This window comes from Berghia stephanieae, chromosome 4 (genome assembly GCF_034508935.2).
Source record: "Berghia stephanieae isolate SIO BIC M18660-M18661 chromosome 4, UCSD_Bste_1.3, whole genome shotgun sequence".
NCBI classification, from domain to species: Eukaryota; Metazoa; Mollusca; class Gastropoda; order Nudibranchia; family Aeolidiidae; genus Berghia; species Berghia stephanieae.
In genome coordinates, this window is record NC_088363.1 from 49,969,193 (window position 1) to 49,989,192 (window position 20,000).

Sequence of the window (20,000 nt, forward strand, 5' to 3'; positions counted from 1 at the left end):
GAGTGCCCCACCAACTAAGCTAACCGGACTCCCTGCCTGGTGAAAGAAGCTGGCAGAAGAATTACCGTGGCGACAGTGGCCATAAAAACCTATAATTATTTTTATTCTGGTGATCATGCTAGGCAATAAAGTGCAAGTAGTTTTATATTCATTCTACTCACATTACTAAACTCGACTCAGTTGTATATGATGAGTACACAGTTACAGTAATCATTAAAAGAAACTGTAAGAATAATCTAGCAAAATGTCAGATTTACATGCGTATACAAAGGAAATGGTTTCTATATCATGACCTTGGGAAGGATCGTTTGAAGAGGCTCGCTTGAAATAACTGTGAGCTATAACCTTAAATCTGGTAATATGACGAGGTGAATTAGACGACAATTTTTGATTTTCTAGTAAAAATTATGAAACTTATGTTATTTTGTTTCATGTTCTATTGTAAAGATTGAGTTTAAGGATCAAGGTTCGAGAGTTTATTTAAGCCCTTCATCTCCAATAACATACTTATTCTCTGTATTGTATCAACACTATCAAAAAGAATAGTAATTAGAAGAAAAATATTAATGATAATAATAATAATAATAATAATAATAATAATAATAATAATAATAATAATAATAATAATATAATAATAATAATAATAATAATAATAATAATAATAATAATAATAATAATAATAATATAATAATAATAATAATAATAATAATAATAATAATAATAATAAATAATAATAATAATAATAATATAATAATAATAATAATAATAATAATAATAATAATAATAATAATAATAATAATAATAATAATAATAATAATAATAATAATAATAATAATAATAATAATAATAATAATAATAATAATAATAATAATAACAGACTCTATTAGTGATGCGGAAAATTGAATTGATACAATGTGGACTTATTTTCAAGTCTGAAAAGGTATGAGGACAACGGGTTCAGGGGTACGTTCTTTGCATTGTACTCGAAAGTTACCCAGCTCGATCACCCTCCTGTGTGGGCTTGAGCAAGTCACCTCGCTCTAGCTTAATTTGCGGCGCTGCACTGCGGCTAACGCCTGGGTCCCGATAGCTCAGTTGGCAGAGCACTCGCTTAACAAGCAAAGGAACCGAGATAGATCCCAAGTGCAGTCGATATTTTTTCTGACCTCTTCCTCCCTCCCCCCTCCCCCGCTGCCCACCCAACATTAACTCGGTAGTGGGTCTTTTAGATCTGGCGGAAAACACTTTGCAATAGACTGGCGCCTTATCCAAAGGGTAGCAAACAATTTCTATTGTCCGTTTCGCGTTACAGAAACCGGGATAAACCCGGTTCCATGGGTCTTACTGCTGTAAAGGACTTTTAAAAAATTATTTAGCAAAACAGGCTCAACAAGACAATGTTAATTATATGATAAAACATTTTATTTGTCAAATATTGTGATGGACAAACGAAATCAGAATGAGAAGAATGTTAGTTGTATCGCAACTAATGACAACCCAGTCCATGATATTCCCCTTGTCATGAGTTGGGGATGATAGTAATTAAATTAATGAATGTTGATAAATAATGTCTTTGAATGTTATTGTGTTTCTTGTGTTCTCGTGAAAAGGAATGTTAAAATCACTAACCACAATTGCATTTCCTCTATTTGTGGACATATTAGACCATAATATTACATTGGTCTCATCTTGGAGGCCCTCGGTCGGCACTTTGTGTTTATCACTATTTGGTGCTCTATAAATACACTGAGTGTGGAGTATTTGCTTTCCGAAATCGATGTCCATCTCTAAATGTGTCATGACATAATCAGACGGAAGATGAAAATTTAGGATTTGCATTTTTTTGCATTTTCTGAAAGAATAATATGCTCTCCAGAACATTTTAATCTTTCTTTGAAGTAAACCGGTTGATTTTTCATGAAGTTATGGTCAGATGTATGGGAAAGGTATCCAGGAAACTTTCTCAAATTTCATACTTTTTCAACTGGAATAACTGTAAAAAATATTTCCAAGTTAAATTTTGCTTTGATATTTCCCGAAGTTGTACAACAAGGGTTGATTTAATCATTTATGATAAGAACTTATTGTTCATAAAAATTGACCTGCTAACTAAACTTGGCAATATCTCAGTTCAAACCTTTTCACCATCCGACTGATTATGTCATTCACTATAACAAATGTTCATAATACAGGAAATAGAAGATATTACATTTAATAACAATGCGGTCGTTCATTTCCTGATTTGGAGTTAAACTCATCTGGTGTCATGGCGGTGATTAGGGTTCATCTACAGTCTCATAAAACCATGTCTCTATTAAAAAGGGGAGGATTATCTCAAATTCCATAGCTTTCGCTTAAGATTTAATCTTAAGCATTAGGTTTACCCCACAAACATAACGTTTTCTGGTGATTTAAAAATTTGGGCAGAAAACTCGTCCTTAAAATATCGATTGATTAAAACGACCCTCGTCTTTGCAAAAAAATCTCAAACCTGGGGCTTTATAAATACCTCGGGAAGTCCCAGGTATGAAAGTTTTTGCCAGGATGCTGTTCATTAAATCGATGGATATTTGAAGGACGAGTTTTCAGGCCAAATTTTTAAATACGTGTTTTTCCAGAGTACGAGAGTTAAGTGGTAAAAGGTCATTATGCACTAATTATCGTGTCAAAATGCCAAACAAGTATACTGACGTAATCTGAAAAAACACGTATCTAAAATTCTGGACAGAAAATTCGTCCTTCAAATATCATTCAACTATAATGGCTCTTTTCTTGGCAAAAGCACTCAAACCTGGACTTTGCGAGATCCCAGGTTTGAGTGTTTTTACCAAGACAAGAGTCATTTTAATTGACCGATATTTAAAGGACCAGTTTTCAGGCCAAAATTTTACATACGTGCAATTTTTTTTTCCAGAGATTGACAGCAAATTGACAACACAAAGATAAACTAGTGTGTGTGTGTGTGTGTGTGTGTGTGTCTGTGTGTGTGCTATTTGGCAAAGCAGAATAATATCAAACATAATTACTCTGATTTGGGTGTAATCAACGATTTAAAAAGGTTTTAGGTAGCAAACAACATAATTATTGTTTTGATATTATACTACCACGAAATCAATTCATTTTTATTATTCTTTATTGTTGTGTCAATATGAGATCACTATCATCACTATAATCATCATTATCACGATATCATCATTAAGATAATCATCAATATCATCATCATCATCATCGTCGTCGTCATCATCATCATCATCATTATCATCGCCACCACTTCCTCCATCACTACCATCACCGCCATCGTCTTATTATTCTTTGCTATATATCTTCGCTCAATGGCGATGACACATAATTTACTTAGCTCTGAACTCTGAGAAATGTTATATTTAATCACAAAGTATTTTTTCTTTCCTGAACATTGTCGCCCTTTACTTAATCAAAATGCAAAATGTTGCGGCTTGAGTTTCGAAGATGAAAATGAATGACAATGAAATATTAGAATAGAGGCTTAAATTCATTTCACAAAGGTAAATAAATATTGGAGAAGTTTCGGATTCCCATTATGACAACAAAACATACGATGAATAAGATACTTCTCAGCTACGCATCAATTCGTTTATGTGAGTGGTTGAGTGGTATGTTTGTGATAACTTTGGGAACGATACTTCTCAGCTATGCATCAATTCGTTTATGTGAGCGGTTGGGTGGCTGTATGTTTGTGAGTAGGAAAGTGCCAGAAGACAAAATAGAGAATAAAAATTGTTCGCGGCGGTGATGGGGGTTTGAACCCGCGACCTTACTGGTACAACAACTCCGCCTGGCCGGTGAGAGCGTGACTCTACCGTATGAGCTATCCACGGGATCTATTGTCTTCTGGCACTTTCCTACTCACTTCATCTCTTGTTGTTATCAACATAAGTGCCTGCTCCACTCACTTTTCTGTGTATGTTTGTGACAACTTTGGGAACTGGTACTGGAATAAGATAAAGATCGGAAAAAAGTGTGTATTGAAACAGTGCCAGACAAAGCAAGAAAGAAGTATCGAAGGAAAAAAAAAAACAACCCAGAAAATCAGCTCACCTCGACGTTTCTGCAATTTAAGAAATTGTTATCATTGCCCACCAACAATTTTTAAAAATTACGCCCTTTCGCAACCACACCGTTAGATACCGTCGTCTAGGCATTCCATTAAGGAATAATATAGATAAACTATCAATCAAGAAGTCCGATGAACGTGGACAACCAGTGACAGCACGGCCAATCAAGAAGTCCGATGAACGTGGACAACCAGTGACAGCACGGCATGGGGTCAAATAGGGCTAAACCTATAGGAGATTATTTCCGAAGTCTGGTAACCTTAATTGTCTATATTAATTCTGTAATGACGTGAGAAAGGGTAAAGGGGGGGGGGGGGGGGGTGGAGGAGTTCAACTAGCACAATGTATTAGTAACTTTCAAATAATGCTTAAAGCTAATCCTTAATCATACTGTTATTTGTAATTATCATCATCATCATCATCTTAATCATCATCATCACCATCATCATCATCATCATCATCATCATCATCATCATCATCATCATCATCATCATCACCATCATCATTTTCATCATCATATTTCTCTTTTTTTGCGTCATTCCTCATCGCCGTTTCCGAGGACCGAAGCTACTGATTAAAGAGATTAAAGCTATAATATATCACATTTGTACTTTTACAAGGATATAAATATTACAACATAATCACTTGGATCATTTCAGAATTTAGCATCGTGCATTCCCACGTACCCGATTCATATAAGATGCATATCTTTTCAAAGAGTCTCATGGTCGTGTACGAAAGTAAAATTGGATGAATCTTAAATAAAATACTCCCCCTCCCCTCTCGAAACGGCAAAATGATAAAACCAATATCTTCATGCAAAATGACTTGTCACTTAGTCTAGTTTTTTTTTTTAATTTGTCTTAAAAAAATAATATACCAGCAATCCGGCTCTAAATATTTCTTCATATCAGCAGTAATGTGGTCGCTTTAGAGTTTAGAGAATTTTATTTGACATGAGGCAGCTTGACCCCTGACTAAGATGATTTAAAATTTCAATTGTAGAAAAAACAAACAACATATTTCTTCAAATTTGGAAAACGATTGTTTTATTAAAATCATTTTCTTTCAAAATATCACATCGTGGATATTAATCTGACGCAAGAGTGGTGAGAAAATTGATTATTTGCTTCTTTCAGAATGATCGGAGCATAGAGGAAACGAAAATATCAGCTCTCTAATTTTGTTTGTTTGTTTGTTTGTTTGCCATTCTTATTTTTAATGTAGATTTACGTTGGCTGAATACTTCAAAACGCATAATTTGAATAATATTATTTACTTTCTTCCTTTATTTCAGACTAGCAGGCTGGAACAACAGTGCTTTCATAGAGGATCTAAATATAGCAATGGGCTCATTGAGACATCCTGATTTTAACCAATGGAAAAGCTTCATTTATCTTGTGACACTTGCTGTGATTTTATTGGCTGCGGAAACGAGTACGTCACCGGTTCCAAGGAACTCCAAAAATAGACGGAATCAAGTGAGTATTTATTTCATATTTTTTCCTATTTATTTTTACTTAGAGATTTATCTGCAACATATATATCTAGGTCATTTCAGCGCCACAAAAAGTAATACGATAAATGTAGAAAAAACTACATCCTATTCGCAATGTTACCGAATGCGAACACTAAAATTACACAATCAAATGAACGCCCTGTTGAGAACAGAGTTTTTTGCTTGAATGCCAACTTGACAATAAATATTCGTGGTGTTTGTGTGTTGACCTCGTGCATAACCTCAAGATGTCGTGAGAGGGACTCAAGATAGTTGCTACTTTTGAAACCACTATTTTTTTTTTTAGTGGTGAGTGACGTCGATGATAGAGCGTCCCTCTCGTGGTCAGGGCCCGTCAAGCATAGGTTCAACTCCCATTGTCGCAAATGTTTTCTATTCTCTATTGTCCTCTGGCATTATATCTCTGCCCAGGTTATTTCTTGTTGTCATCAGTTGAATCCTTACTGTCATTAATCCTTTCTGATATAGACAGAATCTATTTATTAATTAGTTTTATGATTTTCATTTCTGCATTGATCTGGTTGTTTGTTGTTTGTTTTTAAGGGTTTTACGGCGCTTGCAACACATTAAGGTCATATCAGCGCCAGTAAAAAGGAAGAAAATGGGATAGCTAAAAGTTCTAGAATTATGATTAAAGCACCCAAAAAAAGGTAAGACGAAGGGGAATTGGTTCAAATAGGAAACAGATGAAGATTCCAAGAGCACATTATCAAAGTACTTAGTTTGAGATCACCTAAAAGTCTCACCCAGACACAGGCACATGTCCCCACTAAGAGGGATACACTCATATGTTTACAAATCATATATAATATGTAAACAATACAATAAAGTGCAGAACAGAGAGATGATTTACAATGAAAAAAATATCATCTCCTAAAATTCTAACTATACATTTGACTGTTTCCTTCCCAGTTAGGGTATCCGGGCAGGGCCTGGACAAAACCAAGTAGTCTCACTCCAAGACAAAGACAGAAAGCATTTTGGAAAACATATATAGTGGGATAGAAGACACAGTATGTACCTCCCTGCCCACTATGGGAAGTCAAGAACCCCACCCAGGCATTGATCTGTCTCATGTCATGTCATACAAAAGCTTTAAAAGCTTAAAAAGCTCGACCGAAACACAAATAGACACATAGCAATAATTAAAGATGGATTTAAATCTCAACTCATTATGTAAAACCAAGCATCAATGCGGGCGTTTGAGGTTTCCCTTTCAGCAGTTGTCAAGTGGAGGATAAAATAGAAACTTTGTATTTCCACCAAATCAACAATGTTGATAATAAGACACCAAACTATTTTTATGTCTAATTCATTGTCCACATTGCTGGTTAAGGGGTAATCTGAAACTTCCATATATGCGACGCATCCCATCAAAATGGTATTGTGTTGCAAGCGACTAGAAAAAAAATAACCAAAAAGCATTTGAGTTTAGAGTAAAAAAGCAATCAATGCTGATTAAGGGGAAATTCGAAACTTTTGCATAATTACGACACACAGCGAAAACATGATATTATATCGCCATGGACTTGATGAAGAAAATTTGATTAACTCTTTCCTTACCAAACATGTTTAATGTTTTCACCAAAATGTCATAGCTTTCTAACACTAAAATTGATTTATTAAAAGTCAAAGCTAAGAGCATGCTAAACATAATTTTGTTCTACAAAATAACATTAAGTTCTTTTACACTAGACAGCGATTCTTCTTCAAAATTTTGTGAAGTTCATAAAAATTATGTGTAAGAAAAATGTTCCCTGTATCGTAACGATTGTGACGATTTTCCTATAGTTGGTAAGGAAAGGGTTAAAGTATGATAGATAAGATTTGTGACTCTTTGTCTCAAAGCGGTGATACGTCGAGATTTATAAGGCACTGGAAATTGAATACTTACAGCCCAAATATGAAACTTTGTGTTAATTTCTCTTAGCTGTGGTGAAAAAAATAACGATAAATATTGAAATGTAAGCTTCAATTTATCAAACGAAGACAGATACTGTGGACGTTTTGGGTTTCCCCTTTATCAACAAAACAGATGAATGAAATACAAAGGACGAATGAGAGATGTGTGAATGGCGTAGTTAAGGTTGTTGTGGTGTAGAGTAGATAAGATTTCTTGCATCGCAAAACACTCCAAGTTCGTACTTCGCAATAATATTATCTTTTTAAAAAAATCTAAATTCACTTTTCTGGGCCCATTCATCCCGACATTATACCGTTTTGAGACTTATATTTTTTTAAAAATCCCTTTATGCATTCTTTAGGGGAAATTCTTCTTAAGGGTCTTTTCCAAGGGAAGACTGTAATAACCCAGGCGTCAGCAGCAGAGAAGCGCCGCAAACTAAGCTAAGACGAGGTGACTTGAAGCGGGTATTCGAACTCGGCACCTTTCGGGTACGAAGCAAAGACTGTACCGCTGTGACACGCTGACCCATGTCAGACCATTTTGGTTACATAAGTTAGGAAAGTTGCGGCTTAAGAAACTTGTAATGCAAAGTCCATTTTTATCGATGGACGGAAGTATTTTCGGGATGAAGCAGATGTTAAAAACCAATTTTGATGTAGAATTGATGAGATGTGTGAAAATTACTATATCTATTGACCATACTAAAATAAAACTAACTAAATTACAAAACTTGTGACTTTAAAGTTTCATGAAACAGTGTCAGACAAAGCAAGAAAGCAAAATACAAGGGAAAAAAACATTTTTAAAAATCAAATCTTTCTCGACTTTCCCAGTCGAAGAAGCCCTTTTTTTCTTCTATTTTTTTTCACTGTGCGTGATATAAGCAATAGAAAGTTAAACGCCGATTGACCTTTTAAACCTTAAGACATCATCATCATCATCATCATCATCATCATCATCATCATCATCATCAATCGTAAGCTTGTACTCTTGAGCACGTTGCCGGTCAGCTGTCTCCACAAATCACGAAATCTGGTTGGCTTTTTAAATCACTCTTGGCCATTATAAGGTTATTTAAATGTGTCATTCTGTCTTCCTCTAGCTCTCTTTCTTTCGATCATCCCAGATGTTACCAACTTTTCTATTACGTCTCTTCTCCTCACAGAATTCGTAACTGCCTCTTTCTGATGATATCGATCAACATTCTTTCTTTTCTCACCTTCGCCAATATTTCCTCGTTCATATACTTATCTGTCCATGATAGCCTCAACATTTTTATATACATCCATATCTCAAATTCCTCTAACCGTAGCCATCGTTAAATATTAATATAGTCTGATACTAGACGTAGCCATCACTAACTTATAGACAGAATGCGCTTGGCTAAGAAGCTCACAACATTGCCATCCGGAAGTATAACGGACCAACACACAAACCTGTGTGTATCCATGGACGTTTATAGTCCGCTTAATACAGTTCAGTGAGCATTACTCATAAACGCGGATGGCAAAAAATAATAAAAAAGACCTGAGTGACGTCATCTTCGAACTATCTATAGCCTGACACTGACCAAAAATGACGTCAAAAGACAAGTCTTTGGTCGCAAAAGAAAACATATTGTGAGTTGTATTCAATAGTTCAACCAATGTGATCATCTGTTTCCTTGAGCTCGCTCTACTAACGACAACTCACTAGACGCTGCACTCACGTCAAACTGTAAGTCCTAGAGGGTTCTAGTGTCAGGCTATATGTTAACGATGGCTACGTACTAGAACCGTAGCCATCGTAAACTTATAGACTGACACTGACCAAAAAATTACATCAAAAGACAAGTCTTTGGTCACAAACGGAAACAATAAATATTGAGTTGTATTCAAACTACAAGTCCAAGTGAGTCCTGATGTCGGCTATAACTTAACGATGGCTACGCTAGAGCCCACTAGGACTTATATTTTGACGTCATTTTTTAAGGTTTGTACTGCGCCAAGTGAGTTATCGTTAGTGGTGTTCAAGGAAACAACTGATCCCATTGGTTGAACTGTTGAATACAACTCACGATTTGTTTTCTTTTGTGGTCAAAAACTTATCTTTTGAAGTCATTTTTTGGTCAGTGTCAGGCTATAAGTTAACCTCCGCTCTCACCTCCTAGTACATTCTTTAAGACACCTTAAAGACACTTGATCTATAATATTTAATTTTGCTTTACAATCATCTTCCCCGACATGGTTAGTTTTTCCCCTAAAATCTTGCATTGCGTGAGTGGGTGTTGTATGATAAGGAATAAGCTTCTCGTTCAAAACAATGTCAGCCTGGCTTTCAAGCGAAATAATGGGGAAAACGTCATTTCCGGTTTTCTCGCGCCAGATTGTGTTTCTCATCAGATTAACCTTCTGAGAAGTTGTGGCAAGGGGAGATAATCGGTCATTAAGTGTCACGAGACACGATTTTAAAGCAACATGACTTTCTTGTTTTTTGTACGTTTTTCTTTCAATTATTGATTGTATCATTAAGTAATATCAATTTGATCTTTCGAGGAATTGAGCTAGTTATTGACCGGGAAGAAACGACTAGTATAATTCTGATTGGTAAAATGCATATTACCTTGTAAAACAGGCCTTATATGCATATTCTTCCTCTCCTTGTCTTCTTCTTCATCATCATCATCATCATCATCATCATCATCATCATCATCATCATCATCATTACCATCGTCGTCGTCATCATAATCATCCTCATCCTTATAATCATCATCATCATTAGCAGCAGCAGCAGCAGCAGCAGCATTATCATCTTCATCATCAATATCAACATCATCATCTTCTGCTTCATCACCATCATGGTCGTCGTCACCATCATCAACATCATCATCCTCATCATTATCATCATTGCTATTATTAGCATTATCATAATCACATCATCATCATCATCATCATCATCATCATCATCATCATCATCATCGTCATCATCAACATCATCATCTTTGGCTTCATCATTTCCTTCTCCATCGTCATTGTCATCATCAAGGCAATCAAGAAACCGTCACTAGTATTATAATCATTCTTTTAAAAAACAAAACAAATATCAGTCACAGACTCTCTAGACTAACAATGCCTTAATTGTCCTAAGATACGAAATCAACCATAACAAAGACAAACTATTTGCGCATCCATGTCATCGGGGAAACATCTTTAACGCTTAATGCTTTGTCCTCTCTACTGAATTATTGAACAAAGATAAACCCATTCAGAGAGGGCGCCTTGCGTCTTATAAGATCGACCCACCAATGAGAGTTCTGAGGATTCAACACGATTTGGTCACCGTGACTGCCCATCTCCTCATTGAATTATTCAGCAGTACAAGTAGGTTTTCATAAGAGATCGGAGGAAGCTGTCCCAGGTAATCTACTTAGATATGACCACACGCCTACAAACGGTGTTATTTCGGGTTAAATCAAAGTCCAAAATGGGATGAATGGAAAAGTTATAATATCATGAAATGTGAAATTTGTGTGTGGGGGGGGGGGGGGGGGGGGGGGGAGGGGTTTGACAGTATATGGAATTGTAAGAGTATTATTCTACCGACTTAACGATTTGCCTAGCGGGGCTCGAACCCAGGACCTTCCAATCCGAAAACAAGTGTCATACCAGAGAAGACGAAATAGCCGCAATTCGTAACTACAGATTGTCAAAACAATAAATTCAACTAAAATTACACATGGCAGATACAAGAATTATTTAAATGTTTTCGAAATCGTTCATTCAGAAATATTCTCGATGAGAATCCTTGGAGAGCTGGAATAACAGATTTTTTTGCACTATTTAGTTTTGGAATCCGAACGTTGTTCCCATTAACGCACACTCTGTGCAAGGATTGGGAACGCATACGAAATTCCAAAAAGCAGGAGTGTAAGAAACTTATATTCATAATTCCGAACAGAAAATTAAGATTTGATATACGTGTATGTCTCATACTTTTGACAATAAATTCATTATTTTAGCAGCCTAACTGCTCATAGATAACACCATGTCGAGACGATGGGGTCACATATCATGCAACCGACCAATCATGTCCCGTTCTATTCAAGTCCTAGAGGCAAGTCTAACGGGTCTTGTATACTCAGAAGAGATGAAAAGATATCACCTATTAACTCTCTCCTTACCTTTGGTTTTTAGTATTTTCCAAAAAAAAAAATGGCAGGCTTGCCCAGTAGAAAAAATGATTTTTAAAACTCAAACAATCTCTCTTCAAAACAACTTTATGCCCTTATTGATTAAACAAAGATCATTCTTCAAAGTTTGTGATGTACAAAATAAATCTGGATAAGAAAAAATGTATATTGTGTCGTAATAAATGTGACGATTTTGCTGTAGATGGAAAGGAGAGGGTTAAAGCCTTGGATGCTTCTTTTAAAGTCCGGTATTTGACACAAGAAATGTAAGCGCAGACCATCCACGCCATTTCGCTTTGTTCTAAATGGAAACATAAATAAATCGCCTCCGAAATGACCTATCTATAACTAAACTCAAAGGAGGATCGCCTGACATTAGCCTCCCTAGCAAATAAATGGGAATTGTGGGAGGAATTGACACAACGGATTACTCTACTGTATCAAATAGAGCTCCCATCCCCTCCCCCCAACCACCCCGTTTATTTTCTTCTTTTATTAAATTCAAGCTCACAAATGTGCCAAAAAGGAATGCAAAATAAAAAAAGGAAAACAAAATTTAAAAATAAAAAGCCTCCCAAAAATATTCATAAATAAATCATTTTGAAAAAGATACTCTCTATGCTGTCGCTGTTATTTTACTAAAAGTATATATCTAATTGTAAGAAAATCATTTTATACATCACATCTCGCCTCTCCCAAATTAGAAAATGCCCAAAATGCTCATTCTCCCCCCCCCCCCCCCCCTACCCCTCTTTATTCAAATTAATTGCGCACAAAGTGCACCCCCCCCCCCCCCCCCCCCCCCCCCCCCCCCTTTTTCTCTTCTATTTATTACAACTACGTATAACTAAACTAAAGGACGATCTTCCGATATAAGCCTCTCAAACAAAATTATGAGAAGAATTGACACAGGTGATTAGAGGGTATCCGAAGCCTCCCGATCGGATATATGCAGAATATACACACTTCTTTATTAATATTGCAAGTCTAGTTTTGTCCTTCAGAGCCATTAGGTCCATGGAGCCGGAGTTTATCCCGTTTTCTATAGCGTGAAATGGACAGTAGCAATTTATTGCTATCCTTTGGATAGGACATTCGTTCTATCGCAAAGTACTTTCCGCCAGATCTAACAGACCCAGCTGGGTGGACAGGGGGAGTGGTGAGAAAAAAACATATCGACTACACCTGAATCGATTTTGGTCCCTTTGTGTGTGAAGAAAGTGCTCTACCAACTGAGCTACCGGGACCTTCAGTGTATGTCTGGGTTGTTACATAAATCAAAATGCTAATTACTATGCATCCAATTTCTTTTTCATAGAAAATACATGCCAGTCAGTTGCACGACAGACTATTTTCTTTTCAACGAAAACACTCAAGCAATACATGCCATTCCTTATTTACTCCAGTTTACACCTCGGGATGAGTATTACTCGTTGCAATACGTGTGTTAATTAGGCACCAGTTTGAAACCAATCAACACCTGGGTGAGACAGATATGAGTCAATGCCACTATGCGGCTATGTGGCTGTGTGTTGTGACGTTCACTTTCGGATAGAAAGGTCATAGGTTCGAGCCTCGCTCCGTGCATAGTTGAGTCCTTACTCCCGACTCCCCGGCCATCCATCGTGTTTTCCTTTTAATACAAATCAGTATCATTGACAACTATTACGACTACTACTACTACTACTACTACTACTACTACTACTACTACTACTACTACTACTACTACTACTACTACTACTACTACTACTAATACTACTACTTAAAGTACTATTCTTGCTTCTTGTACTGTATTTTTGTATTTATTTCAAATTACATTGTATTTATTTTCCAACAACAGTCTACATGTTTTTATATTTCACTTTCTAAACTGCATTACACAGTTCCTTTCCGCCTCCTCTCTTTTCACTTAAGTAATTTCGCACCTTATATATATATATATATATATATATATATATATATATATATATATATATATATATATATATATATATATCTTTATATATTGTTCTATTTTAATTCGTCCTTCCTTACAAAGGAGCATACTACTTCCTGCCCATCAACGTTTTGTTTATTCATCTTAACAACGCCACTACCACATTATCTCATTCATCTGTAGTGTTTCAGTCATCCTGTTTTGTTGATAAAGGGGAAACCCGAAACGTTCAGTTGATCTGTTTTTGTAATTAAACTGAAGCTTACATTCAATTTCACATTGTTGTTTGAAATGAGTTTACAGCGTGTCCCTGTCGAAAAAAAAATAATTGCAATATCTTCTAACAAGCAGCATGTCTCGCTCAACATCTTAAGTGTTGGAGAGGGACCCATTGTGAAGTGCTTGGGAAACGTTTGATGGATATTGCGCTATGTAAAAAAGCTCAAGATTATATTATTGATCACGCTCATGATGACCAAGTTGTTTTGTACCTTAGGAGATAAAACAGTTCGGGAGTTACAGTTCCAGGTTAACAGTATGACAGGTCCATATGTAATAATGTGTAAAATGAATATTTTCTTAAAAGGTATGTGGTCTTGTGGTATGACGCTCGCTTTCGGATCGGAAGGTCCTAGGTTCGAGCCTCGCTCGGAGCATAGTTGAGACATTGGAAAAGTCTCTTTACTCACATTCTCTCACCGTACTCGGGTGTAAAATGAGTACCTGGCCGTTAATAGCGTTACCTCTATCGGAAAAAAACTGTAATATCGCCTACCGGCGTCATGTCTCGTTCTACATATATATTGCTGTTGGCCAGGGACCCTTTGTAAAGAGCTTTGAGCACGTTAAGTGGATATTGCGCTGTATAAAAGCTCGTTTTCTTTTGTTTTTTTTTTAAAAGAAAAAGTACAAAAATAAATTGCCAAAGTGATACTAAGCTTCTAGAAGCTGTGGTCTGTAAGAAGAAATAAACACAAATGGATAAAACAGCTCCAGAAAGAACGAAATACCGAACATTGAAAGTTTCGGCTCAAAACCCTTCTTCAGCCAAAACAACAAAAACAACCCAACAACAATGAAAACATAAATACATGAAAAAATAAAAAAGCAACAAATGATCATTTCTAAACGTGATCGGCAAGGATTCCGCCTAGCCAACAGCCCATGGCGCGATATGACGCCTGTAAGACGAAATTACGTGGGGATTTTGTTCTGTTTTGTTTTTTATTTTTTAGAGAGAGATAACATTGTAGCGGCCAGGTACTCATTTCACACCCAAGTTCGACGAGAGATTGTGAGTAAAGTGTCTTTTCCGAGGGTTCAACTTTGCGCCGCTCAGATTGGTACTCGAGCCCAGACCTACTCTGGAAAGAAATACATATTTAAAAATTTGGCCAGAAAACTCGTTCCTCAAATATCGATCGATTTAAAAAACTCTCATCTTGGCAAAAACTCTCAAACCCGGGACTTCGTCGACTTATTATTAAAGTATGTCTTACTCCAGTTTCACATGTAGCCATCAAGGAAGTTACATTACATCTTGTCTTATCAGTTCTATTTGGAAATTCAAATCTATAAATTAGCAAGTTAGTAGATTTTTGAAAACACAAATAATTACGCTAAAATCAGATTGATGATACAAATTATGGTTGATTACGGAAGTCGTGAAAGCTAAATTTATATCTCACATGGTCTGTATGGTTAAGACGATACCGTAGGCGGCTGGAGAATTAAGCTTTGTAAGGCCTCGCAAAGCTGGTTCTATCGCCGTCATCTTTGAGGTGGAGTCGAGATGATCATAAGGCGATTAGTTGTAACGGCAAATATCTCATATGGAAACTTGATCGCACTCTAGATATGGATTTGGGTGTGTATGTGTGTGGATTATGTTGCCGTTATATGAAAAAACAACTTTACAAAATTTTAGCAAGAAAATTCATCCTTATATCGATCGATTATATTGACTCTCATCTTTTCAAAACCTCTCAAACTTGAGAGTTTTTAAAGGTTTGTGAGTTTTAGGAAAAATGAGAGTCATTTTAATCAATCGACAATGCTTTTAAGCCAAAATGACATAAACGTGTTTTTCCTTTTCAGAGTCTGGCAGTTTATAAATAAACCGGCTGTGTTAGGTGTGTAACTATCCAGCTATTTGGAATAGATAAATACATACGTTCTCAAAGAGTCAATGACTGCGGGGACTTTGCACTTTGATGCAGACACCGACTAAGAAATCTATTTTACCCTAGTGACAATACCAGGTTCCCGCAGGGGCCATCGAGTCAGCGAGTGAAATGACATATTTCGTGGCCAATTTTCTCAAAACGTTATGATGTCAGGGTGAACTTGGTGATCTCTCTTGATACTTCTTTTTCTTCTTCGTTCCCCCTCATATTGGGGTGTTTTGTTGGTTTTTTTTTTTTTTTTTTTTTTTTTTGTTGGTTTTTTTACGAAACCCTCCGAAACCGCCGAAACCCGACAAAGTTATTGGAAGTAGGCAGCAGTGGGGAATGAACTTGTGACTATGGGAAGAGGAGGAGGAGGAGGGTGGGTCTTTTTACGAAACCCGACGGAACCCAACTATGGGTTTCGATGGAATTTGTAAAAGGAAAACACCGATGATATTGTCTTCGTGTTTGGATGTATATTTGGTAATGGAGGGGGTCAGGGGTCCATACAGTTTGGTCTGCAGACCCTCCATGATACAAATTGGACAAAAAGTGTGAATTTTCAATAGAATTCAATAGTCTGATGTCACATCCGCCCAGCAACGAGCAACTTGGTTCTAAACAAAGAAAATCGGTACTTTTTATTCTTCATGCTGACTAGAACTTTTTCACATGTCCTGTGATCAAAATATATAAAAGTCAAAACATGATTATATTTATAATGTTTTCCTCCTCTGGATACACTTTTACGTTCGTCGGAGAAGTATGTCATAAGGACGTCCGCCATTGTTCCGATGGTTTAGAACCAGTTACTATGCGTCATTAAAAGGGAAGTGACGTCACGACTGTTGAAGCCTATTTCCAGTACTTAGTTCAGCCTGATATATTACCGCTTTGGCAAGGTGGGTAACAAATGTTTATTTAGAATATCTGTAATGCAGCACCGCAAATTGAGCTAGGGCGAGGTGACTTCCTCAAGGCCACACAGCGCAGTAGCCGGTGATCGAACTCGGTACCTTCTGAGTACACCGATGAGACACGCTGTCCCAAAACCTTTATTTTCCTTATTATCATTATTTTGACGTTTAATTCAATGTTCCCATTCGAGATCACTCCGACATAATACGAGACTGGCGCGTCGGGTCACATATCTGTAAAGCATTATGAACGTAATACGTGACATACTGTCACAAAACGGTATGATGTCGAAATAAATCGGATCCCCAAAAAGAGAATTTAAAATAAAAATAAAAATTAATAGAATCTTTGGAATTTAGTAATGTGGAAATTTTAATTTAATCTCCACCATAACGACGAGATATCAACTCCAAATTTTAAATTCGTGGCTGAATATTCAATTCCCAGTCCTCAGTTCATCCCGACATCCAACCCCTATGGATGGTAAGTCACATATTTAGTATTCCTGTAATTTTATATAATAATTATCTAGTCACTTGATTAAATGTAACAATAATATACACACAAAAACGTAAAATAACCTGACATTAGGGATAATTAATCTGACGATTGCAAACTGTGACATTTTCCCACACGCACCTATCAAACCATATAATTTTAACAGGTTAGCATTTGTGATAGTCATTTATTTTCTTCACCAATCAAGCTCATCAATCATTTTCGTTTATCACTGGCCACGCCTACTGCCCCGCTTGGCTTTTCCAACAATCGAGACACTTTAACCTTTTTGGTCAAGGACTCTTCAAACTTCAAACCTCCAGAACACTGACTGACATTGCATTTTCGTCATAGATCTATATCACATCATAAATAGATGTTCAAAGCGACATTTTTTTTTCTTCGCATCATCTTATATGCAGATAATAAATTATCTATGTAATATCACCATCATCATCAATATCATCATCACCATCATCAAGTCATTTTACGCAACTCTATTGCCACACACACATACACACTCACAGATATATATATATATATATATATATATATATATATATATATATATATATATATATTATATATATATATATATATTTATATATATTATAACACCACATGACGTTTATTGATAAATTCTTGCGTTAAGGATGGGGTCATTTCACATTGAAATTGGCCAAATCGCAAGACAAGCTCTAGGCACTACGTTGTTTTGCATCGGAGGGTTACAGTACTGGTCGACCTCATTGACTATCACTCTCAGTTTTTAATTCTAGCGGCTTTTTTTTTGTGGGGCTCTGTGATCTAGTAGTATGACACTCGCTTTCGGATCGGAAGGTCCTGGCTTCGAGCCTCGCTCGGCGCATAGTTGAGTTCTTGGGAAAGGCTCTTTACTCACATTCTCTCACCGTACTCAGATGTAAAATGAGTACCTGGCTCATAGCAGCGTTGTCTCTGTCCGAAACATTGTAATATCGCCTAATTTCGTGTTTTTTTTTTTTTTTTTTTTTTTTTTTTTTGTTTTGTTTTGTTTTGTTTTGTTGTTTGTTTTTTTTTGTTGCTTTATTTTTTGCTTTTAACCCCCTTATAAATATATATATATATATATATATATATATATATATATATATATATATATATATATATTGGTTGAAAAAGGGGCGGGGTGGGGTTAGGTTATACGTTTGTATATAAAATCCTTCATAAATACACAATGTGTGGATCTTTCTATTTTTCTTTTTTTTTTTTCTTTAAATATTTTTATAATCGTGAAACTTGTCGCTTAAGATAATATGTGAAATCAACGACGAATTGCCATAACTATCTTACTATAATTTGAGCTAAATATTCGATCAATTTCAAACATCAGTTTCTCGCCGCTTAAATACCATTTTGAGATGAATGGTTACATCTGATTCGTTGTAGGTAACCACGTGACTCTAAATCTGGTTTTTGAAGATTAGACAGATTAAGGAATGTGTTTATAGCCGATTCCTGTTTTAAGCCAATTGTTGCTGTTGTTGTCATGACAACACACCCACAATTACTTATTTGACCCTTTTTACGTCATAAATTTGATCATTGTATCAAAACATATTTATGTCATGTCAAAAAAAATTAAATTAAAAAATATATAAAGCGTTTATATAGAAAAATATCAACTAAACGTGCTCAAAGGGCATTACAAATGGTCCCCTAGCCAACAGCAACACTTAACAACTAGAGGACGGGGCATGACAGAGACACCGCTATTAACGTAAACATTTTAATCCTGAAAACGGCAAGAGAATGTGAGTAAAGAGTTGTTTGGTTTTTTTCCAAAGACTCAGCTATGTGCCGTTCAGAGCTGGACTCGAACCGAGTACACTTCAATCCGGAGACGAGTGTCATACTACTAAACGGCATAACCGCAAATATTTGTGACTAATTGTCTCAAACCGGTGTCGTGTCGAGCTTTACCTGATGTCGACACTTTTAATCAAAGCGAAATTGATCAAACTCTAAAGATATTTAGATTTTTATATTTCGAATACTATAGATGAGAACCCACTTATGGTGGGCTTAGTTTAACATTGTTGTAAAGGACAATATTTTGCGTAAGTTTTTGAGATTTCCATAACAACAATGAGCACATAAGGAATTGGGTTACCAGACCTGCAAATAAGTGCACATGTTCAAAAAGTCAAAATGACGACTTCACCGGCGCTCGCGCGATCCAATTCCCTTTAGATGTTAAGCGAGAGCTCTACCAACCGGGCTTTTGTGTCGAGGATAGTCAAAACACATAAATTATTGTTTCACTACCAAGTTGTAAGAAAATGAATGGACAATGCTATTTATAGTGAAATAAATAGCCATTCCCAAGTCCATGATTTCACGTTTTAATCAAACTAAGGCTATACTGACCGATGGACGGCGAAGATTAAAAAAGTGTGGCTACTAGTATCGTATCCAATCTCCTAGTCTCTGGAGTCCACTCACACTCCAGCCACCTTTTGAGAGTCCGAATTAACGAGGATCAAGCATGCTATTTGACGCTAAACTTTTAATGCGATGTTATGACCACAATTTTGAGACATGGCGTATTGCGTCGGTCCCGCCTTTATGAATTATTCATGACTCTTTTTTATTAAACAACTCTTGTCGGGGTAATTTCAGCGTTTTACTGTTTGATGGATTGACTTTGCTATGATATACACGTAAACGCCAATAACTTGATTGAAGAATGAATGGATGGATGGGGAAAAAACTCAATATTTGAAAATTTGGCCAGAAAACACGTCCTTCAAT

General features: G+C 36.2%; 1 protein-coding gene across 1 annotated transcript in view; it reads left to right on the forward strand.

Annotated features, from left to right (window-relative positions):
- The window catches only part of LOC144970758 (uncharacterized), a 134,142-nt gene that overhangs the window by 68,673 nt on the left and 45,469 nt on the right, over positions 1–20,000 (forward strand). The window contains exon 2 of the mRNA XM_078910751.1: positions 5,392–5,575. Within this exon, the coding sequence (XP_078766877.1) occupies positions 5,441–5,575 (135 nt within the window). The 5' untranslated portion in view covers positions 5,392–5,440. The remainder of the gene's footprint in view (positions 1–5,391; positions 5,576–20,000) is intronic.